Genomic DNA, 25466 nt, shown 5'->3' with positions numbered 1-25466 from the left:
ATTAGAGCATTTGTACCAAGCTTTTATATGTATATAAACGCACTAAAAAAACGCAAATGTGACTTAAACCTTTTAATTCAGCTTTACTCAAGTGAAATTGATCACGAAAAAGATATATTTTCAAGGAATATATTCCCTTTGACATCCAACGTGCATGACTTGTAACTCCGGGTGTTTTAAATTTACCACCATTGTCACCAAGAAATGTAAGTACTAGACGTAAAAATTCTTCGTAGTCAGCACGAACAAAAGCTTTTGTAATTGTGAATGACAAAATAGTTTGATGTCATTGCAGACTTATATGAGATTTTATATCTTCACAGTCGAGCCCACTCTTAAATGATGAAGTGTCAATATTTGGCCAGGCTTTGGCGAATCTCTCGAAAATTGAGACTTCTGGTGCTTGAGTCACTTTGAAATGCAGGTCGAATACACTACGCAAGTATATTTCAAGAATGTGGTGACGGCATGGTAACGTCAACAAATTTCTTCCTAACATGCGTTGCAATTGAGCGCATGCTCCATTCATTGGACCAGTATTAGTGGACGTGGTGTCAAAAGACATGCCTTCTACGCGATCTAAAATATTCCATTTACTAAGTGTATCAAAACGGCTGTAGCTATATTTTCACCAGTGGCAGATATAAGTTTTGGAGCGCCTAGAAATTTGGATTCGCCATTATAACTAACAAGCACTGCAATTCGCTCAACTTTTATTTTTCCAATTAGATCTGGCAATACTTTACCATCCCAGTGGACGACCATTGCTTGTGTATCACTTAGCTAGAATAGAATATTATTAGTATTTAAATAACCTATACGTATATTTTCAATCATGGTATACTTTGTCAATAAAACTCTCTTGAATCCTCTGTGTTTCTTTTTCTGCGATGCTCTTCCCTCAGTCTAGGAGAGTAGAACGATATGTGCATCGCCTTTCCATCGCTTACTTTGGCGCTATCAAGTGCTAAAAGCAATCGTGGTGTGATAAAATGTTTTCTTCCCCTGTTAATACAAGTTGAAGCAGTTTGTTTTGTATTTTTTTTCACATTGGTTTCTGCTACTTCAGGCTCACTGTCACCAATATCTTCTTCATAGTCCATACCAAAATCGTCTTTGAGTTCGACTACACAATATAATTTTAAAATTGACCATTACCACTATAAATAAAATTAATTTCATTTGATAAACTTACGATTCACTTCCGACATTTGTTGATGTTTCCTTTTACTAGGCATTTCTTTCTCAATGCGGTGATCTGCTCTGTTTTGTCACCGATACAATACCATGTCAGCACCGGCCATGCTACCAGGGCGACCTTTTTGCCTTTGCAGAATCAAAAATTCCTTGTCTTCGCTAATACGCATGTTTTGTAAGGCATCTCTATGAGCAATGTCAAACAAATTATCCAATTCTGCAGAAAAGTCTTCAACAATTTTTTATATGAATAATCAATAAGAACAAAATATTATTAAATTTATTCTTTATATCGTGCTAGTTTAGACATATTAAAGCATACATATTCATTTAATAAATACACTAAAAAAAAATTGATACTTGAATACATAAAACTTGTTTTTTCCTATAGGAAGACAATTTTTAATTTTAAAACGTTTCCGCGCCTTCCCATCATCCGATTGTCTCCAAATTTTTTTTAACATTTTTACATAAAAAGGAAAGAAATTAGCCCATTCTGTTAACTTAAAACACTATTTCAAAAATCTCCATATAACGTAGAACACCTCTAATGTACATATGTGCACCACCCTGCCAACCATGAGTGGGTACAAAACCAGATAATCAGTGGGTAACATGTGGGTAAACATGTGTATTTTGTCATAGGCCGCGTGAAGATTATACCCTGCTTTCCCCTCACACGTACGTATCATTGTATAAACCTACAAGTAATAAATCCTATAATTTACACCCATACATACGCAGGCGAAAGCTTATAGAATGACAGAAATTACATTAAGAATGCAATAGAATGAGGGAAGACGCAGGGCAAAAGCCCAGGCAGTTCGTTAGGGTTTCCTAAATATTCTACTACTAAAACGGTCAAATGTCTTAGAAATGGCACGAGTGTGTTGCCGTGTTATGCTATCCAATTTATTATTTTAAGTACGTTTTTGTTAAATTTTCAAATATATTTCGATTTTTAAAATTCATAAAGACTATATTTACCAAGTTATTATTAAAAATTTATTCATTGTATCGAAATATTGGTAAATCTTTTCTTTTTTATTAAAAATATGTGAAGAATATATCGATTTTTATTTAAATTATTACAAGAAGTTTTGCTTAGTATTGTATATATTATATGGGTGAAAATAGGCATCCTGGGGAACCGAACATCCAAAACATATCGGTCACGCAAATTATGTATGTAAACATGTCTACAAAAATTATGTTTATAAACATTGTATATTATGTTACACTTAAGTTGCCGACAACATTTTCCTATTTTCTTTAAGCTTTTTATTCTTATTACCATAACTGTTACGATGTTGACGATATTTTAATTTTCTCCACAAGTTTACAAGAGCATGTCGTCGACATTAAGCATATTCTTAACAAATTAAGATATTCAAACTTAAAAATTCAAATTAATAAGTGCAAATTTTTCGCAAAAGAAACTCCTTTCTTAGGCCACATACTCACCCCAGAAGGAGTGAAACCCAATCCGGCAAAAGTTGATTGAATTTTAAAGCTGCAACTACCAAAAAATGTGAAGCAGATCAAATCGTTTCTGAGTGTTACCGGATATTACAGAAAATTTATTCGCGACTACTCAAATGTAGCTTACCCACTAATAAAATTTTTAAAAAAGGATGCTAAAGTCAATCCTAATGATCCCAGTTTCATCACTGCTTTCGAAAAACTTAAAACAATAATAACTGAATCTCCCGTACTCAAGTACCTCGACTTTAAAAAACGTTTTCAACTGATAACAGACGCTAGCAACTATGCCCTGGGTGCAGTTTTGCAGCAAGACAATCATCCAATTTGCTTCGCTAGTAGAACCCTAAATAACCATGAAAAAAATTATTCTGCCACTGAAAAAGAGTTATTAGCAATTGTTTGGGCTACTGGTTACTTTCGACCTTATTTATTTGGTGTTAAATTGGACATTCTTTCTGACCATCAACCACTGCGATGGCTTTTTGTCAAATCACATGTAAAAGATCTAAATCCGAGATTGTATAGATGGCTCATTAAACTTAGCGAATTTAATATTAACATTAACTACATAAAGGGTCAAGATAATCATGTTGCAGACTTTTTGAGTAGAATTGGATGCGATGAAATACATACACTTAACTCATCAACTGAACAAGCTGATTCTCTATATAATAATACCGATGATCATGAGACGAGACATTCCCAGGAAGAAGATACTCATAATCATATTGGCATTCTTAACACAGTTGTTAATCGTTTTAAAACGCAAATAATTCTTACAGATGATAAAATCAAAGACTTTGAATATAAACATAACAAAAAGAAAATATTTATTAATTCAGCTGACTTAGAAACAAATTTCGAACATTTATTAACAGAACATATAGGTACTGGAAAAGTAGGTATATTTACTGCAAGACGATCATAAATAATTGCGATATTTGTAGCAGATGTAAATACGATCGCAACCCTATTAAAGAAAACTTTAAATTTACAGATATTCCGACGGACACAAAGCAAATAGTACATTTGGATGTGTATATAAATTCCAAATGCAATTTCTTAACCTTTATAGACCGTTTTTCGAAATTTGCAACAGCTTTTTATCTGGAAGATCGTAATAATCACGTTACAAATCCCAAAGAGGAAATTTTTATAAAATTATAATTGATAATGAGTTCAAAAGCGTTAATATAAAAGATTTTCTTAAAACCGAAAACATAGATTTACATTTTGTTAAGCCAAATAACCACACAGGCAATAGTGACATTGAGCGACTCCATAGTACATTAACGGAAAAAATAAGAATTTTGTATATTGAAAACAAAGAATTAAGCATAAAAGATAAAATGAGGAAGGCCGTAGAATTTTATAATAATAGCTATCATTCTGTTACAAGATATAAACCAATCGATGTTGAATATGGGAATTGTAATAAAAAATTTATTTATGAAAATATTTTAAAATTTAAAACAAATTATCTTAAAAAAAGAAATAAAAATAGAGAAATATTTATGGATAATTGGAAAGAAGGATATATCAAAAACTATAAATCTTTACGACATAAAAATGAACCTAAGTTTAGATTTAATAATTTACAAAATGTTCATAGTTCAAACATAAAAAGACAACTGAGATTTGAAGGAAAACATCAAAATCTCATTTAATTTATTTAAAATAAGTATTAAACTCAGGAGAGTTTTAAATTTAGGCGATGGAGAAATTATGTATGTAAACATGTCTACAAAAGTTGTGTTTATAAACATTGTATATTATGTTACACTTAAGTTGCCGACAACATTTTCCTATTTTTTACAATAACTGTTACGATTCTCTCGAACTAAAATTACAATAAATCATTAAGTTTTGATCACTCATCGGAATCGGTTGTTTTAATACACATAACTCGCGCCTATATTGCAATCTCTTTACTATTTTTAAATCCTTTTATTTAAATCTCTGTGCCGAAAAATCAACTCTTTCGATCAGGTGATCTCAGCTGTTTACGACCATATGATTCTTTTGTTACTTGTTTGTTTCTACAATGGTACGTATAAGTACATGTGATCATACATCTTTATTGTGCTCATTCAGCAGTGTCATATAAAAAAGTATATCTGTCATGCTCTAATATCCCCAATCGACGGCTGATGCAGAGTTTTATTTTAAGCAGCTGATGCAGGGCTGCATTTTTTTTATTCCTGCTTTGAAAATTTCTTAAAATTTTAAAGAAAACTTTTTAATTTTTAAAGTATTAATTTTATTATTTTTGATACATATTTACATAAAATTGTAATTTATTGTAATTATATATATTAACGCTAACATTGTGTAAATAAAAATATATTTAATTTAAAAAAATAATTTCATCTGAAAAAAGATTAATTAAAGAAAAGTATAATTAATAGCTGAAAATAAAAGAGTGAAAAAAGATTGTAAAAAACAAATTACCTGAAAATAAAAGAGTGGAAAAAGATTGTAAAAGACAAATACCTGAAAATAAAAGATTGAAAAAAGATTGTAAGAGACACATATCTGAAAAAAGATTGGAACAAAATAAATGTTATTAATACCTGAAAATAAATAATAATTACATTGAATTTGTAATATCTAAAAGAAAAAGAAAGATTAATTGTATAAAATGATAATAATATCTGAAAGAAAAGATCAATATTATTGATCATTTAATATATAAAACAAACATTTGTTTGTATATTGGATTGTGCAGGCCGCCTTAAACGCATAAAATACATGCATATGTATGTATTTATTTTTGCGTATTATATTGGACTGCGCAGTCCAATTTCAAAGTACACACACTTTTTTTCACAAACTTACTTAACAGTTGATATTTGCTGCTTCTGATGATATTGCTGCTGCTGCTATTTCCAATTCATTCTGATTTTCAATCCTATAAAAACAAATGCAGTAATTATTTGCAAATTATTTAAAAAAAATCACATAAAATTCACTTACTTATCTTCTTGTTGTACGAGCACGAATGACATGCGTCTTTCAATCGTTTTTTATCACCCTTTTTGGAATTTTCTTTTGTCACTATTGACAATTATGTTTTCTCCTTCGCACTCATTCAAATAAATCAAGAAATGAAAGAAACTTTTTTCATGGCATTTAGTTAAACAAAAATAACCCGAAAATGTGCGTTGATGTTACTGCATAGATAAAAAATGTGTAGTTGTATTGAAATATTTGACTCATGAGGGTAGCCGTGGTTGGCAGGGCAGAGAATTCCTTCTTTATCACAACCATACCAACATAAATATGACTTCAGCCAAACAAAGAAACACGTGTATGTGTATGTGGCTTCAAATAGTTTTAAACTGCGAATGAAGCAAAAACAGCAACAACATACGTATCAACACATCTTCCCGCACAAGCATCGCTGCCCATAAACTATCGGGTGATTTTTTAAGAGCTTGATAACTTTTTTTTAAAAAAAACATAAAATTTGCAAAATCTCATCGGTTCTTTATTTGAAACGTTAGATTGGTTCATGACATTTACTTTTGAAGATAATTTCATTTAAATGTTGACCGCGGCTGCGTCTTAGGTGGTCCATTCGGAAAGTCCAATTTTGGGCAACTTTTTCGAGCATTTCGGCCGGAATAGCCCGAATTTCTTCGGAAATGTTGTCTTCCATAGCTGGAATAGTTGCTGGCTTATTTCTGTAGACTTTAGACTTGACGTAGCCCCACAAAAATAGTCTAAAGGCGTTAAATCGCATGATCTTGGTGGCCAACTTACGGGTCCATTTCTTGAGATGAATTGTTCTCCGAAGTTTTCCTCAAAATGGCCATAGAATCGCGAGCTGTGTGGCATGTAGCGCCATCTTGTTGAAACCACATGTCAACCAAGTTCAGTTCTTCCATTTTTGGCAACAAAAGTTTGTTAGCATCGAACGATAGCGATCGCCATTCACCGTAACGTTGCGTCCAACAGCATCTTTGAAAAATACGGTCCAATGATTCCACCAGCGTACAAACCACACCAAACAGTGCATTTTTCGGGATGCATGGGCAGTTATTACCAAGATCATGCGATCTAACGCCTTTAGACTATTTTTGAGGGGCTACGTCAAGTCTAAAGTCTACAGAAATAAGCCAGCAACTATTCCAGCTTTGGAAGACAACATTTCCGAAGAAATTCGGCTATTCCGGCCGAAATGCTCGAAAAAGTTGCCCAAAATTGACTTTCCGAATGGACCACCTAAGACGCAGCCGCGGTCAACATTTAAATGAAATTATCTTCAAAAGTAAATGTCATGAACCAATCTAACGTTTCAAATAAAGAACCGATGAGATTTTGCAAATTTTATGCGTTTTTTTTTTAAAAAAAGTTATCAAGCTCTTAAAAAATCACCCGATATTTCTCGTCATGATGGCAAAACTGCTTAGAAGAAATGTTGCAACAGTGCCGGCAGCTCAACAAAAGTGACAAAAAAATTAAAAATTCTTATTTTACAATTTATTCTCATGGAAGAATAAAAGGTAAAAATTAAAAATAAATTCTGTCCAGATTCGAACCTGTGTACTCATCTTGACTTTTCAAGCGCTTACCACCAACACCACTTATGTTTATTGCGTTGTCCTAATTATGTTTTCGTTATGCATGAAAGAAATATCTGTACAATGGTTGAAGTAATTTTGTTTAAGTATAGAAATATGCTTTTGTCGAAGCACTGACACAACGACAAAGGGCCACAACATTGTGTTGTTGGTAGAAAATCCGAGCTGTGCCGAAAGAAACTAACAAACGATCGCAGATTGTTACCACTTCCCTTGCTGCTCGAACAGCTTCGCCAACAAGCTAGCGTATATATGTATGTTTTTGTATGAGCGTGCATACATATCGACGCTGATTTTTGCGAGCCACGGAAAAATATTTTAGAATTGATAAATATTATAAATCATCAACAGCTATGTTGCCACTTTTTCACTTCTTTCTTAGAACAAACACCAGAAGATGTTCAAGTTACGATTTTTAGCTTTTGCCATCGTCGCGTAAAGACGCTTGTTGGCAAAGGCATGCTCGGGGAGATGCTACGGCGTCTGTTTTTATGAATGAAGCGAGTTCGCTTGTGGAATATGATGCGCCTGCGTTTATGAATGAATGTTTTTTTTGTGAAATTTACTACATTTGGGCTTCACCAATTTGGTTGCCATATTGACTTGTGATGCTTCTGCAATTTAGACAATTGTTGTTTTTGTAGAACAGTGTTTCAAGTTTATGTTGGTGACATATTCAAATGTGTACGCAATTGTATTTTTGTATGCTTGTGAATTATTATGTGTACATAGAAGTATAAATGAATGTATATGAACATGCAGATCAATCCGCGCACATGTACTCTCCTATTCTGTACACTTGACAAATGAATGTATATTGAACATTAACTCAACTATTTATCAAGCGAGAAATATTTTGGTATTCTGTGGCAATCTTGATAAAAGTAGAAGCTTCAATTCGTAAAGCTTTTCCCCACACTGTGGTGAACAAAATAATGTAAATAGAAACCAGCTGATTTCTATTCAAATTATTCGTTAAAATGTACTGTTCTGCAAGGTAAGTTCTCAAATTTTAATTATTAAAAAAATTTAGAATTTAACTTTTATTTGATAGTAAACCCAAACACGATAGAGCTACGCACGAGCAGCTGGAGGCATATGTTTTATTTTGCAAAGCAAACCCAGAAATGGGTACGGGGAAAAATTGCCCAAAAACGCCTCAACGGATGAAGGAGTTTTGGCAACAGCTGGCAGATGAGCTTAATTAGTGCAGAGGACCAATACGAAGTGCTGCAAAATGGAAAGAAGTAACATTTTAGTTTATTTTTCGTTTATTTATTATATTGTGTTAATTTGTAGACGTTAGGCGTTTGGAAAAGCCAACTGCGCATTCGTGCAAGGCGGTTGAAAATGAATCAAAGGCTCACAGGTGGAGGTCCAAGTTCCAAGCCGATGTTGGACTTTGAAGAAATGGCGTTGTCTACATTTGGCTCGGCTGCTGTAGATGGGATACAAAGCCTTGGTTTAACACCAATTGAGCAAACGGTTGAATGTGCAATTGTATCAACCACGAGTAGTCCTCTGCAATTATGCAGTCAGGCAGAAGCAACCCCAAATTCCGAACACCATCCTGCAAGTCCATCGACACCAACTACATACTTATCTTAGCTTGGAAAACCAGGTAAGTTTTCATTATGATATAATTAGAAAACATATACATTTTTTTTGCAACTTCTTATTACGTTTTTTCTTTTAAGGATGCTTCAACTTCAGTGCTATCACGAAGTGCACAAAATAAGCTCATCAGCACTTTAATAACTGATATACCAAAAAGGAATGCTGCTGAAGAGTCCCTTCAAGGTCTAACTAATTCAATAACGGAGCTAATAAAATCGTATACTAATAATGTAAAATAACTTCTAAAGTTTAAATAAAATTAAAATAACTTATGTGTAATACTTTTATTTAATTAATATTTATTGAATTAAATAAGTTTGGTTTTTTTTTGTTTTAGAATAAAAAAAAAATGAAATACAAATTTTAATTTGTTTTCTTTTAAGAAAAAGGATAAATTAATAAACAAATAATGCAAGTAAGTAGTGCATTTCGAAAGTCGAATTGTGAGAATATTTATATATGTACATTTATGGATTGGCGTCTGTATATATATAACTAAAGAGTTGATATATCATCTTCATCTTGTTCTTTCACCTTCGCGCATGTACTGTAAAGATAATCATTAATTGGAGAATCAGTCCTCTGCAACCCCGTCATCTATTTCGTTCAACGTAATGCCTACTTTTGTCTATTATGAAATATAACGCAAGTTCTAACAAACAAAGCGGAAGTTTCGTGTGAATAATGTAGAACTCGCTGCTTCAACTGACATCTGAAGCAGGATTTTAAAACACCAAATGCTCTGTCTATGCAGTTTCTTGCAGAACCATGTAATCTGTTGTATTTTTGCTCTTTATGGGTATTAGGTGTTCCCACCGGTGTTCAAAGCCGCGGTTCTAGAGGATAACCTTGATCGCCAAGAAGCTAAGACTCTCTCCGTTGTTGCTCAGACGTATTAGTATGCTGACGAATGAGATGTTCTCGTAGGTCAGAAGTTGCCCAAATTCCAGAGTCATGTGTTGCATGATTGCAATGCCAACTTTGGCATTTACAAATGTAAAACAAAAACGTTGATCGCAAACCGATAAATTCAAAATTTGCATTGGCATATATGTATGTGCATGCAAAAACAAAACTTACTGCTTCAACATTGATACTGTAGAATCCTTTTCTATTTAAATATCGGGTGATTTTTTAAGAGCTTGATAACTTTTTTTAAAAAAAAAACGCATAAAATTTGCAAAATCTCATCGGTTCTTTATTTGAAACGTTAGATTGGTTCATGACATTTACTTTTTGAAGATAATTTCATTTAAATGTTGACCGCGGCTGCGTCTTAGGTGGTCCATTCGGAAAGTCCAATTTTGGGCAACTTTTTCGAGCATTTCGGCCGGAATAGCCCGAATTTCTTCGGAAATGTTGTCTTCCAAAGCTGGAATAGTTGCTGGCTTCTTTCTGTAGACTTTAGACTTGACGTAGCCCCACAAAAAATAGTCTAAAGGCGTTAAATCGCATGATCTTGGTGGCCAACTTACGGGTCCATTTCTTGAGATGAATTGTTCTCCGAAGTTTTCCCTCAAAATGGCCATAGAATCGCGAGCTGTGTGGCATGTAGCGCCATCTTGTAGAAACCACATGTCAACCAAGTTCAGTTCTTCCATTTCTAAAGTCTACAGAAATAAGCCAGCAACTATTCCAGCTTTGGAAGACAACATTTCCGAAGAAAATCGGGCTATTCCGGCCGAAATGCTCGAAAAAGTTGCCCAAAATTGGACTTTCCGAATGGACCACCTAAGACGCAGCCGCGGTCAACATTTAAATGAAATTATCTTCAAAAAGTAAATGTCATGAACCAATCTAACGTTTCAAATAAAGAACCGATGAGATTTTGCAAATTTCATGCGTTTTTTTTTTAAAAAAAGTTATCAAGCTCTTAAAAAATCACCCGATATAAATTAAGAGCACGTTCGACATTATTTGATGGTGGAGCAATGATAGCAATATGCGCGCAGTGTCTTCTTATGGTGCTTTTTTTCTAAATTTTCTAAAAAATCTGGAATATATCTACATATATATAAAAGAAAGTTGTTGTTAGTTACACCATTTTATAACTCAAGAACGGCTGAATCGATTTGGCTGAAAAATGGTGAAGAGGTAGCTTAGAGCAAGGGTAAGGACATAGGATACCTTTTATCTCTCTATGTCAAAGTTTAATACAACTCATAAATACAAAAATTATATTTCAAATATTAAGCATTTGTTCAAAATTCATGTTTGTAGGAATCATTTGAATATATGCGTACAATTTTAAACAGATTCTTCTAAAAATAATACAATTTGCTAAGTATTTGGAATAGAAGAAATGAACTGCAACCAAATACGCAGTGAAATAGATTATAACTGGCTCAGTAATCAGTCGTTGAATATGTATTATACCACGGGCGTCCCAAAAGAATGATGTCATAACTTTTCCAGCCGACTTTTCGTTTTTCCACATCTGAGAACCGTTTCATCATGTGCAGTCCACTAGAATGACTGTCGATTGGACTCAAGTGGGAAATGATGGAGCTTTGTTTCTATCACCGACGAAAAATTTCGGCTTTATTCCGATTAGAGAGCACTTAAACACTTCTCAGAATCAGTTATTCGGTGTTTTTGTTGGATTATGAACTTGCGAGACACCTACTTTGCTTATTTCGCCTGTTTCCAGCTTAGTAAATATCTTTTCAACGACGGATTTCCCTAAGCCAAAATTCAACAGTATTTTCCCCAAAAAGCAATATTTTATTAACACACGAAATTATTTATGATCCATTTCTTTGTAAAATATAATTCAACTAATAGAAATCATATAGATGGTAGTAGTAGTATTATCTATGTATCAGCCACAGTGAAGCGTGGACGGGTCCTCCAGTTTCAAATAAATTAGCTTAACTTAGCATATTATTATTTGTATTACAAAAATACTTGCCCCGTTTTATAAAAGTTTCTTCCTCTGTTGAACTGGGAAACTTTATTTCCCCTCCCTTCACCTTCACAATAAGTTTTGCTTCAGCTCGCACAATTCTCGAAAGGGACGACTGACTATGGGCAAGTTGACGTTGTTACCTACACATTTCTGGTATGAGACGTGTTCAAAGAAGTTCAAAGCTGCTAGAACCCTTACAGTTAAAGGTAGTGACGTTTTCTGATTATCATGTGGGGCCAGTTCATCAATTACGCGGCGAAAAATTTCACTAGTTAATCGAAAATTTTGCACAAAGGTATTCTCGCTCAAGAAATGGACGCGACGATAGCAGCGTAAACACTTTAAATGCCGCGCGAGTTACATTCCAATACTCTAAACACCTTGTAATAATATATACTTATGTACATATGTATATAGTAAATGCTTAATAAATAAGTATATAAGTTATCACAACAGCTCATAAAAGCTATGCCAATTGACAAAAACAAATTGGCTAAAATAGTTACCCAACTTTGCACGCGCATCCGCATAAACTGCTGACACCAAATAAATTTGGAGCGCTTCGATCAACGAACCTTACTACTGCAATTCGGCAATTCTTGGGAAAGCTGAGATCGCTAGGAACAATAAATAATAAACAGGGTAATTCGGCAAATCAACAAATATTGCACATGCAAGTGCAACGTGACTTGTGTGCAGAAATAGGTGTCATTAAAGTTAAGAATATTATTGTAATTTAGATTTTATTCGTTTGTAAAAGAAGACGGTCAATTAAGAATAAAGACAGTGGACGCGAGTCTACTTGTCTTTTAAAAATAAAAATTATAAAAATATAATTTAGCTGGCGCCCGAGCAGGGACCAGCTTAGATTCGCGCCGTAAAGTGTCAAAGTGTTGTTTCACCGTGTCCTTAAAAATTTTAAATTGAATATTGTGATACCGCGTCGTCACTTAAATATAGACAATCGCCTGTACAACAGCCGCGTCAAAAAAAGTGTCGTAGTGTTTGGCCAGACGCCTGCAAAGCAGCTGCAGTGCCAGTATTTACATATGTTTCAGTGCCACAAGTGAACACACAAAGACAGTACGCCCGTATAACAGCCCGTAAAGAAAAAACGGCCAAGTGAAAACGGAAGCGAACTAACTGGTCCCGAACCAAAACACAGCGAAACACAGCGTTGGAATCCTGTAGGAAGGGAACGCACCCTCGATACGTGCGCACCGTGGGAACCTCAGTAATCAGAAGGCCAAAAAGGAACGCCTCCCCGTCGCCACGAGGATACTTGTAAGAATAAATAATTAATATTTTAAGAAAAATTAAAATTACATATATTAGATAAGCCATATAATAAGTATAACTTTCAAGGATAATTAAAAACTAACAAAATTTACTAACCCATTTAAAATCAGGCTCGTACAGCCAATAACCTAAAACAATCCAGGCTGCGATTCACCACCTTCGGGGGGACCCTCCAGTCTTATAACATAAAATTTCCTTTGAGATTCACCACATTCGGGGGGACCCTCCAGAGGAATATAAAAAAACATAACATAGGCTTGTACAGCCAATAAAAAGACAAATAAACACGAACCGCGATTCACCACCTAACGGGGGACCCTCCGGTTCAATATAACATTACATCCTACTCTGCGATCCAGTATACTAAATAATCCTGCAATCCCTCCTCCTGCTCCTAATCAAGGATCAGTGAACGCAAACCCAAACCCAACTCCCGCCAATAATTCTCAACCGAATGCTGAACTGACAACACTAATTACCACAATTGTAGGTCAGGTACTCAGGAATGAGGGCCGACAACATTTACAACATGTTCTCAACCCTAATTTTGACTTACTTAATGCGACAGACGAAACTATCAACCCAGAATATAGAGGACAGTTATCAGGCCTAGATAAAATACCAGACATAGTTAGAAGTTTAAGGGAATTTAACGGCAACCAAGGAGAATTTAGCTCTTGAAAGAAAAGTGTAGATCGGGTTTTAAAAATCTACGAATCCGAAAAGGGAACGCCTAGATATTTCGGAATACTTTCTGTTATCCGCAATAAAATAACTGGCAATGCTGATGTCGCCCTTGAGTCCTATAACACCCCACTGGAATGGAAAGCAATATCTAGATGCTTGACGTTACATTACGCAGATAAAAGAGATATTACGACCCTTGAATGTCAGCTTACATCAATTGTGCAAGGCAACAGTACTATCCAGCAGTTCTACCAAAATGTTTATACACACCTTTCGCTTATTCTAAACAAACTTTCGAGTTTGGAGATGAGCCAGGAGTCACTAAGTCTGTTAGTTCAACCTTACAGGCATAAAGCCTTGGACACGTTTATCAGGGGATTAAAGGTGACCTTCCTAGACTTTTTAGGAATGAAAGAACCTGAAGATCTGCCTCAAGCACTTCAATTGTGCCTAAAACTAGAAAACCAAGGCTACAGGACTCAATACGCATATAACAACCAAGGTGCAAGGAACTTACCACCATTACCACCAAGGAAACCAATTGCTTTCAACCAACCATTCTACCCTCAATTAGCATACATTCCCAGACCGCAGAATCCTTTTAGAAACTCGATGCCACCCCAATACCAACGCCCCCAAACAAAATTATCAAAATTTTTCAGCTTAGCAGACCACCGTTTCAGGTCACCAATAAGCCCCCACCTCCACGCCCAGAGCCCATGGATGTTGATCACACCATACACTCAAGAACAATTAACTACATAAATAGACCACATTTCAATAAACCACCCATAAAAAGACCATCTAACTTTTCAACACAAATGCCTCTCAAACATCAAAGAAACTTCCACATAGAAACAGGTAATCAACATGAACAGTACCCACAAGACCCACACTACGCAGAAGAACAGGAGTACTCACAAGACCAGTACTGCCAACAAACCGGGACTCACACCTTACAAGAATACGAAACAGAATTGAATATGGAAGAAAACGGACAATCATTCCAATACGACAACCCTAAACCAGGAAATGATTCTCATGAACATATCGATATCCATTTTTAGATGAATAGTTCTTCGTTGCCATATGTTGAATGTAAAACGAAGAACGGAAAAGTTTTAAAAATGTTAATCGATACTGGATCAAGCAAAAACTATATTCTACCCTGTCACGTTTTAAGGCAAATACCTAACGAACAACCATTTTTTGCAAACTCTATAGCAGGACAAATACAAGTAACTCACCATACAGTTATAAATTTATTTGGAAAAGATGACACAAATTTAAAATTTTTTATACTTCCTACTCTGAAGTCCTTTGACGGTATAATTGGTAATGATAGCCTCAAAGAACTTTACACAACCATAAATATTCACGATGACACCCTTACATTTGGCAATGGCATAAAAGTCAGAATAAAACAACAAATTTCCCCATCGGTCAACAATATTGTCATTAGGACTGGACATATGACAACAACACAGAAGGAAAACATTAATAAACTTACTAACAAACAGTACCCAGTCTTACCTATACTACTACCGTACTAGGAGAAATCAGGACTTCTTCAGATACTCCAGTATATACAAAATACTATCCCTACCCCCTAGCGATGAGAGATTTTGTAACTAAAGAAATAGAAGATCTACTTAAAAACGGAATTATCAGACCATCTCGTTCTCCTTATAACCCACCTGTTTGGGTTGTATCTAAAAAACTAGATGCCTCAGGACAAAAGAAATATAGGCTTGTAATTGATTACAGAAAATTAAATACATTGACAATAGCAGATAGATACCCCATCCCAGAAATGAATGAAGTAATTTCACAACTTGGAAACAACAAATATTTTCTGTTCTTTTCATATTATTATTACTTCATCAGAGATTACGCCAAGTTAGCGAAACCTCTGACCTCGCTTTTAAGGGGAAGATGGACGCGTGTCCAAAACCGCCTCCAGTAAAAAGCCAATAGTGTTTGATAAATACGCCTTAGAATCCTTCAGCAAAATTAAATCTTCCCTAATATCAAAAGAAGTTATCCTATCATATCCAGATTTCACACAAGAATTTCATCTTACTACCGACGCATCCAACTATGCCATAGGAGCCGTCCTCGAGCAAGCAGGTAAACCTATCACCTTTATATCCCGATCATTAAACAAAACCGAAGAGAGCTATGCCGCAAACGAAAAAGAAATGCTGGCTATTATTTGGGCTCTTACATCACTCCGAAACTATTTATACGGATCAGCGAAAGTTGTAATCTTCACAGATCATCAACTACTCACCTTTGCGTTGAGCAACAAAAACCACAACGGCAAAATGAAGAGATGGAAGTGTATCCTTGAGGAATACAACTACGAAATGAAGTATGACCACAGTAACGACAGCTCTTCTCATCTCCTTATTCCAGTTACAGAAGCCCCTATTAATGCTTTTAAAAATCAACTCTTCCTACTGTTTGGCAACGAGAACAGTTACACCTTTCAAATACCATTCCCTACTTTTCATAGACACATAATTACAAAACAAAACTATTCTACACAAGACATCTTTGACATATTCAGACGGTACTTAGACCCAGCACTTATTAACGGGCTAGCTAAAATTCAGGACGGAACATTTAGACTCATCCATATAATTGACAACAACAAGTACGAACAACTTTTGACAGACATACAGGACCATATAACGGACAAAATCCCCAAAGACACTTTCCTTCGCCCAATCCTTAAACATGAAATAAATCAAACCCTTGAAATCCTCGATACACTTAAACCCACTAAAACATCCCGAATTAGAAAGTCAATAAACATATTAGGCATCGCATGGAAATATCTGGCAGGATCACCAGACCATGACGACCTCGAAATCATTAATCAGAATCTTTTGAACCTAAACCAAAATAATAACAAACAAGTAATAATAAATGAACTATTTACTAACAGAATTAACAATATATCAAATGTAATGAATTTAATTTCAAATTCAATAAGAAAAGACGATAGTATAATAAATGAAATTGTAATTGATTTACAAAGTAAGATTAGGTTAATAAAAGAAGATTTAGTTAATATAAAGTTTGCCATTCAATGGGCAAAAACAAATGTTTTAAATAAATTATTACTAAATAAAGAAGAAATAAAAACTGCATTAGAAAAATTAAGAGAAGAACAAATGCCACTTAACAACGCAGAAGAAGCGTTAGAATTTTCAAAAATAAATGTACTAAGTAAAGAAATGTTAATAATTTATATAATAAAAATAAAACATTGCAATAAATATTAAATATAAAGAAATAATTAAAGGAAAAAATTCAATATATGGAGTTAAGAAACTATGTGAAAAATATAACAATGTAACAATTTGTGAAAAAAAATGTTTAGTAGATTTAAGTGAAGATACATGTTTACCTAAAATAATAAATAGTTTAAATTCTACCTGCACCACAATCACGAGTCACGCTATTCCTACAATCGAAGAAATACAACCAGGAATACTACTATTAAACTATTTTAATGGTATAATAAATATAAACAGAACGCCTCAGATGACAAATGGGACACACGTTATTAAATTCTATAATGCTACGATAGAAGTCAAAAACCAGACATATCGAAATTTTGAAACAATACCTTTCGAAGCCACACCCACAGTCTTACAACTTACGCCAGACGAAAAGAATCACATCAAGCTTTTATCACTAGAAATGCTAAACGAATTGCACATCAACAACACCAGACGAATTGATTTCCTAAGAAACAGTCAAACAGTCGTCGCACTCGCGACTAGGCTCTCACGTCACTGTTGGCAGTCATAACTTTGAAGTCGTAGATAATTTCGTCTATCTTGGAACCAGCGTAAACACCACGAACAATGTCAGCCTAGAAATCTAACGCAGGATAACTTTTGCCAACAGGTGCTACTTCGGACTGAGTAGGCTATTGAGAAGTAAAGTCCTCTCTCGACGAACAAAAACCAAACTCTATAAGTCGCTCATAATTCTCGTTCTGCTATATGGTGCAAAGGCTTGGGCGATGACAACAACCGATGAGTCGACGTTACGAGTTTTCGAGAGAAAAATTCTGCGAAAGATTAAGAGCTTTTTATTTCAGACACAGAATACGAAATGCTTGATAAATTTAAAATTTTGACAAATTAGAAATATGTTGAATTTGTCAAGTGCACAGAATAGGGTTGGTAATATATTGATAAGTGATAAAATCATGATTTGAATTTCTGAATGCGCACATGCGTATATGTACATGCAATCATATGAGCAGATAATAAGATTAATATGATAGACGATATATTTATATATTGTTGTGATAAATTCAATTTCTATTACTAAGAAACATAATACAAAAATATTTATTAGTATAGTATATTATGTAAAAATCAAATTAAATTATTAAATATACAAGTCCAAATTGACTGTAAATAGTACTATGCATGCATTCATACAAAATTATACTTATATCATAATTATTTTTACATGCCAATATGGAAATGCCGACGGCAAAACGCAAAATCATTCATATTTGCATACATTGCGAAAGCAAAAATTGAAGCATGATTCTCGAATGATTTTGGCAGGCTGGCGAGCAACATTATTACACAGAACTCATCTTGTAAATTAACTCCAATCTCAAGCTTTTCTGCAACTGATGTGAAATCGCAAACATATTTCTGCACACATTCACCGTCGCTCATACGCATACCAAGAAGACGCTTAAACAAAGTCACCTTTCGCACCGGTCCTTTTGGCCTATGAATCTCACGTAGAGTATTCCTTGACTTGACGTGTTACAATTCTTTACATGAGCTGCTTATCTGCGTCGACACAAAGCTCAACATCAAAGTTGCATTCGCCTTCTCATCCTTGGCCTTCCAGATAACTACCGCTTTGTCCTTCACAGCTCATAATTAGACTCATCTAATTTTTCTGTAAATAGAGACGAACTCATTCTATATTAACTTTATTATTCAAACCGCAAGATTTTGGACCTGGGTCCACAACCTGTTAAACTTTTGTGTTTAAATTTGTGCTTTAATATGTGTTCGAAAGAACTAAAAAAGTTTAAATTATACAACCAACTTTTGAACCATTTATAAGTAAGTAAAACCAAACGTTTTAATGGCATTTTATTTTGTTAACCCTAGAACACACACCCGGGTACAAATGTATCCACTTTCAACTTTGAAGTGTTGTAACTTTTGAACCACTATACCTCTAACTTCAGATCTAGGAAGATTATTTAGTTTTGAGTTAAAATTCAAAATTTGAACCAGATCGGACTATTGGTTCAGGAGCTACAGTCTTCCAAACACATTATATACGTAAACACACACCCGGGATACGTTTGTACCCCAATAGTAAAAATCCTCATAATAATAAAAAAAACATTTTTTATAGTGTTTTTTTATTTGAAAAATTAAAAATATTCACTTCACACATTATATTATTGACTTTTATTATAAAAATTATAAAAATGCAACTTATATCTAAGGAAAATCATGGCAAATAGAGCAATTTGTTGATGTGACCGAATGTTCAAGACACATTGGCTTCTTACATTTGGCGCACAGCTTTCTGGTTTTTCTACGGCGTTTTTCCTCTTGTGCGTAACATAAATAGCAAGATCCGGACACAGGTTTTGACGTGCGCGCTGCGGCAGATGTTGATGCTGCTGTTGACACCGCTGATTTCACCGGTCGGTTGAAATATGCTTCAATAGCAATTTTAGTCGAAAAATTTCGCGTCACTTGACGATTTATGGCTCTGGCTTTAATAATGGGCATGCACAATGCTTCAGCCAAGCTGCGAAGGATCTGCTTACGCTTGTTGTTTGTTTTCCAAGGCAACATAGGGTTATTCAAATCGTAGACAATGTAGGCTGCAAGAGCTGTAATGTCCAACATGTTGAAGAACATCGCTAGTGGCCATCGTTTTGTTTGTCTTTGTGTTGGATATTCCGCAAACATTTGGTCCATTCGATCAACACCACCTTTGGTACGATTATAATATTCTATTATTTCAGGTTTCCCACTGTCAGCTATTTCAGCATCATTATGCATGGTCGAAAGCAAAATTACTGCTTTATTTTTTTTGGGAACATAAGAGCACATTGTCACATTATTTTTGAAGCCAAATGTCGTTGAACCAATTGTCCTGTTTTTGTTCTGCTTCATTTCTTGAGGAATATATGATTTGTTTTTGCGCAAAGTTCCAACGATCGTGAGTTTCCAGGTGAGAAGCAGTCCTGCAACTGGCAAGGTCGTAAACAAATTGTCCATTGTAATGTTTCGGCCACTCCCTGGGTATTTGGCAGACAAATCCTTCACCACTCGTTCGCCTTGGTTCCTTTACCTGCTTTGCCAGTATATATTTGTCCATGCAGTGGATATGCATTTGTGGCATCGTAAATCCACCAAACCTTGACACCATATTTAGCAGGTTTTGACCGTATGTACTGCGTAAACCGTGTGCGTCCACGGTAAGGAAATAATTGTTCATCAATCGCCAAGCATGAGCTGGGCTTGTAATGTGCAGCAAGATTATTGTTCATCATCGTCCACAACTCACTGATCGGTGCTTCTTTATCAGTTAGTAAGCGTGTTGCACGAGTGTTTTTATCGTCAAATCTTAGGAACCGCAATATCGAACAGAAACGGTTAACACCCATTGTGGCGCGATATAAAGGATAGTTTTTGACGCTTCATAAATCTCGAACATGTTCTCCATTCGCACCAGTCATAATAAGTATGCCAAAAAATGCATAAAGCTCTGTAATTGACACAGGCGTTCATGACTTAGGAGTTGTGTTTGGATGCGCATTGTTGTAAGCATTATAAGATTCTTTTGCTAACTTATTTGTGTGGCGCATAATTATATCAGCCATTTCAACGTTCATGAAATATTTGAATGTTTGCTCTATTGACAACATTTCAGTGCATCTAGCTAGTCCAGAACGTTCTCTTATAATATTTTGTCCGAGTACCTGACGGCTTACATTTGGTTCTTTCATCCACTAAGTACCATCACGTGCAACAAATTTTTCGGCACTAGCAGGTAATTCATTATTTTCTTCTACTTCTTCTTCTTCATCGTCTTCTTCGTCATCCTCATAGTCCGCATAATCAGGTAATACCTCTGCGGCACTTTGCGAAACTTCAGCATCATCATTAGCAATTTCAATGTCATTGATTTGAATTTCTTCTTCATCTTCTGAGTCAAAGTCATAGGGAGCGTCATCGTCACAAATTTCATCAAATAAAGATTGTATATATGATTCTCGCTGTTCCTCAGTTAGCCTGCATAATAAAAAAAAATTAGTATATGTTTACATTGTTGCTTATTTTACATTTTTTACCTTCTATATGCTGCACTTGATAAATATTCGTTTCTTCTTGAAGTCATTTCGTATCCAGTTATTTATAGTTTCAGTTATATTTATTTTCACTTATATTTTCACTTCTTACACTTTTGAGCACCAAAAAATATCAACAGGCAGCATTTATAACAACACCTCGTGTGAAACAACTCTTGCAGCTGCATATAAAATACAAAAACCAGTTATACCAATTAATATTTTTATATTGCTACCTCCGTACCCATACCTTGCGCGACCTTTTTGCACATATCTTTTAAACCAGGTAGAATATATCAATGAAATAAAAACCAAAATGTGTATTCGTTGTTACTCTACAAGTATATTATTATAAATTATATTATTTTTGTTTTGCATTTATCAGGACAACAACAAAAACAAAAATCCACTGTTGCATGCCCTGACTTTATTTGCCCATATCGCTGGAACCACTAGGAACATTCGAATGAAACAAAAGACAAAGTACTTGTTATATATTAAAATATACATTTCAAAAAAAAAAAATCATAGAAATCGGTTGAATAAGCATTAAAAAAACCGCAAAATAAAGTCCCGGGTACAAACGTGTCCCGGGTGTGTGTTTTTGTGGTATTTTCTGGGCGTGTGTTTTAGGGTTAAACAAATTATTTCGATTTCGAAACTGATTAGCTAACAAAAAGGATTTTATTTTAAACAAAGTAATACAATCACATGTTTCTACGGTTGAAACTATTAATTATGTATACTTACGCAGAGAAGAAGACATGCTGATATATTAGCAGAGTATGAGAAACTCAAGGAGGATGGAGTCATGTGTAGAAGTTCACGCAAGTGAGGAAAGTTCTCTGATCGCCATTCACATGGGAGTGGCCAGAAACGATTCTTTTATATGATATGACTTAAGCAGCTCACGACTTCCGGTCTTTGACCAAGTATCCTCTGGGTAGCCTAAGAACATCCGTTTGAAGGCGAGCTAAAGTGAGAAGGCGCAGGGTGGGTTTGGGACCCGCCACGCAAAAAATCATACGAATGAAAAATTACCAACAGCCTCGGAAGAGAAACCCCCCTTTTGATGCCGACCATGGCAAACGAAATAAGGACAACGATCTTAGGGCATGCACCTGGAATGTCCGGTCCCTTAATTGGGAAGGTTGTGTTCTCGTGAAAATAAAGGCTGACATCACAGGACAGAGACGAGTAGGTCCTTGTGGCATTTACTACAGTGGCCATATAAAGGAGCGCAAGTTTGGTGTGGGGATTCATTCGAGACTCCGTGCCGAGAATGAACGTCTAGCCACAATCCTCATCAAAGCGAGTTCTTCATCGTATCGCTGATTTTGCGCCCACGCCCCAGACGGAAAAGAAGGACAATGTGACCAAAGATGCCTTCTATGAGCGCTTGGAGCGCGCCTATGGGAGACTGACCCGCCACGATAAAATCGTGCTTGGCGATTTTAACGCCAGGGTGGGCAAAGAACATATCTTTGGCACGACGCACAGTGGTCGGTCGGTCTTGTAAGTGGAAATCAGTGGCCAAAAAAATTTCCACTGCCTAAATAAAAATAAAACTTTAAGCCAAAGCTTTTTAAAATCTCCGTCTTCCGTTTCCCACTTCTGCCACCCCCCGAAGGTAACAAATTTTAATTAATTATATTAAAATAAGAAAGTTGATAAACGAAAAAAGGATTTTTTTGAATATTAGTCAACTAAATCAAAAATTGATTTTAATAAAATTTATTTACTTTGCATGATAGTTTCTTTGACAGGTGATGAAAGGATCTAAAGCTCAAAAGCATTCGGTTTAACAAGTCCTGATTTATAGCGATCCGTTGGTTCTTTCGTATATGATGGAGTTGATACATCTTAACGTCCTTATTGCTTGACTCAACTCTCAGCTCTTATGAGAGCTCTCCAATTGAAACTGCTGCATATTGAATAACAATGAGAGCGTGAATTACACCAAATTTTACGGACTGACGAGGGAAGATAATACCAGGAATATTTTTCTTGAGGATTAAAAATTCCTTTCAAGATCTAGCGCAAATCCAGTGCTTTTAGGGTTTAATAAACTGATTCCGTTTTGCCGAAATTGAATTCGAACAGGACGGCAATAGCAGGTGGACGAAGATCTGCAGTTTTTCCAAATTTGTTTTGCTCTTTCATCATTTTGCGATTTTTATTATTAGTTGAAGAGGGACATACATATTATATGTCGTGACAAATAAATTATTGTCCTACAATTTTTTATGATTTTCAAATTTCTGCTTATACTTTCGCTTCTAAGAATTGCAACAAAGCTACATATTCCTATTGATAATAGGTAATTAGAGGACTCATTCTGTTCATTAATTACATTTGTGAAGCAATGTAGACCAATAATTTTTATCTCAACTTCAGCATCAGATTTTGAGACCTTTATTTTGCTCAGGACCCAACTGTTTTTCTTTAAAATGTCATTTAAGCAGGGTAAAAGTTAATATCAATTTTTTTTAACGAAGCTTCTAATAAGTAGATACTGATGCTTTATTAAATTTGCTTCGGTGATAAGTGATATTACTTCACAAATTTTCTAAACACCAAAATTCAAAAATAAAAAATTATATATAGGCGTGAAAGTTATGATGTGCCTAAATAAAAATACGTATAAAACAAAAATTTGATAAAAGAGAGAAAATGATAAAATGAACACCAAAGCTCAAATATGTAGTTATATATATGATGAAAAAAAACATAAAGAACAATAAAATATGCACAAAAATACGTGCCCATAAATACAAAAAATTATATCGCATGCCTGGTAGAATAAATATGAATAACAAAAGAAAATTGCACAAAGTTGCAGCACAGAAATCAACAGTATAGATTTAGAAAACATTAACTGATATAAAACAAACTTGATTCATTTGAGGGCGAGACAGGGATCACAACTTTTTGTATTCCTTAAATTGATGTATAAAGAAAAACATACCACTCAAAAGGGCACTTATAAAACAATTGTTTTAAAATAGTAAAACAACATATTATTACATAAAAAACACTTTTTTATATAACATATACATTTGTTATCAATACTCATTTCGATTTATGGGGATTAAACACGATTTTATATTGCAATTTAATTTATTATAAGAGATAATTTTTAAGCTATTTTCACTGCACATTCCGCGTGTTTCTATTGTCTCACTTCTCTCGCTTTTCGTAGCCGCTACGAATGGGATAGAGCAAAAATGTATTTACCGTTAGTTTTATTGGTGTTTTAAGAAATAGCTTTGATACAAACAGTGGTAAATTTTAAACTTTTATTTTTTTATTTTTTGGCCTGTGAAATCTGACTAGTGTGCGACGGTCGGTAAATTGCCTCCACGACGCAACATCCCCAAATGGGTTGCAACGGGCTGATCGACTTCGCCGAAATATGGCTATCTGTGGTACTAGATTCCAGCAATAAGAAAATTCATCAAGCTACCTGGCTGTCTCCAGATCGAAAAACTACCAATCAGATCGATCATGTTGTGATAGACGGAAGACACGTCTCCAGTGTTTTAGATGTGCGTGCGCTCCGAGGTCCTAACATCGACTCGGACCACTATCTTGTTGCAGCCAAGATTCGCACCCGCCTCTGTACAGCAAAAAGCGCACGTCAACAAACACAAGGAAGGTTCGACGTCGAGAAGCTGCAATCACAACAGACAGCCGAACGATTTTCTACTCGGCTTGCACTTCTGCTCTCTGAGAGCACTCGTCAACAACTCGGTAGCAAAGGGCACTGTGGAACAGCATTTTCAAACTCGCTACGTACACCTGCTTCCGAAAGCATTGGTCTTCCCGGAAATTGCAGCGGAGAGAAAACAGACTGCCTACCTCGCAACGTTACGATCGACCACATCACGTGCAGGATGGGATAGATACCGAGAGTTGAAGAGGGAAGAGAGACGCATTTGCAGACAGAAAAAGANAGAGACCGAAATGCGTGAGTACTCGATAAGCTGGCCGACAGGGGTAATGCTCGAAAATTTTACGAAAATATGAGGGGCATACTTAAATTATGGAGGGAACACTTCTCCAGCCTGCTGACTGGCAGTGAAAGTACAACGCCAGGAGAAGGCGAGCCCGATTCCCAAATCGATGACTATGGAGCAGACGTTCCATTGCCCGAGCATTAAGAAATTCGAACAGCAATTACCCGCCTGAAGAATAACACAGCAGCGGGGGCCGATGGATTACCGGACGAGCTATTCAAACACGGCGGCAAAAGAACTGATAAGGAGCATGCATCAGCTTTTTTGTAAAATATGGTCGGACGAAAGCATGC

General features: G+C 35.3%; 2 protein-coding genes and 1 pseudogene across 2 annotated transcripts; 1 reads left to right on the top strand and 2 right to left on the bottom strand.

Annotated features, from left to right (window-relative positions):
• Window positions 1–286: 286 nt before the first annotated feature.
• Window positions 287–862, bottom strand: LOC120781842. Its single transcript, XM_040114062.1, has 2 exons — window positions 633–862; window positions 287–579 (listed from the first exon to the last, which is right to left on the bottom strand). Exons 1-2 carry the CDS (start codon window positions 763–765, stop codon window positions 287–289), a joined length of 426 nt encoding a protein of 141 aa, XP_039969996.1. The 5' UTR covers window positions 766–862.
• Window positions 863–8248: 7386 nt separating this feature from the next.
• LOC120781841 lies at window positions 8249–14846 on the top strand (annotated as a pseudogene).
• Window positions 14847–19289: 4443 nt separating this feature from the next.
• On the bottom strand, window positions 19290–19862 carry LOC120781840. The gene has a single exon (XM_040114060.1). The coding sequence runs from the start codon at window positions 19860–19862 to the stop codon at window positions 19290–19292; it is 573 nt and encodes a 190-aa protein (XP_039969994.1).
• Window positions 19863–25466: the final 5604 nt, after the last annotated feature.

This window comes from Bactrocera tryoni, unplaced genomic scaffold, assembly GCF_016617805.1.
Source record: "Bactrocera tryoni isolate S06 unplaced genomic scaffold, CSIRO_BtryS06_freeze2 scaffold_7, whole genome shotgun sequence".
In the NCBI taxonomy this organism is placed as follows: domain Eukaryota; kingdom Metazoa; phylum Arthropoda; class Insecta; order Diptera; family Tephritidae; genus Bactrocera; species Bactrocera tryoni.
Note: the sequence above shows the minus strand (reverse complement) of the source record. Positions and strands in the feature narration are given on the sequence as shown.

What these genes read in the sequence shown, in the direction of transcription:
- LOC120781842 (XM_040114062.1), bottom strand. Translation starts at nt 765, where the DNA reads ATGGTCGTCCACTGGGATGGTAAAGTATTGCCAGATCTAATTGGAAAA. An exon ending in AAAACTTATATCTGCCACTG is followed by an intron (nt 580 to 632) that starts GTGAAAATATAG and finishes GGAATATTTTAG; the next exon opens with ATCGCGTAGAAGGCATGTCT.
- LOC120781840 (XM_040114060.1), bottom strand. Translation starts at nt 19,862, where the DNA reads ATGCATAATGATGCTGAAATAGCTGACAGTGGGAAACCTGAAATAATA.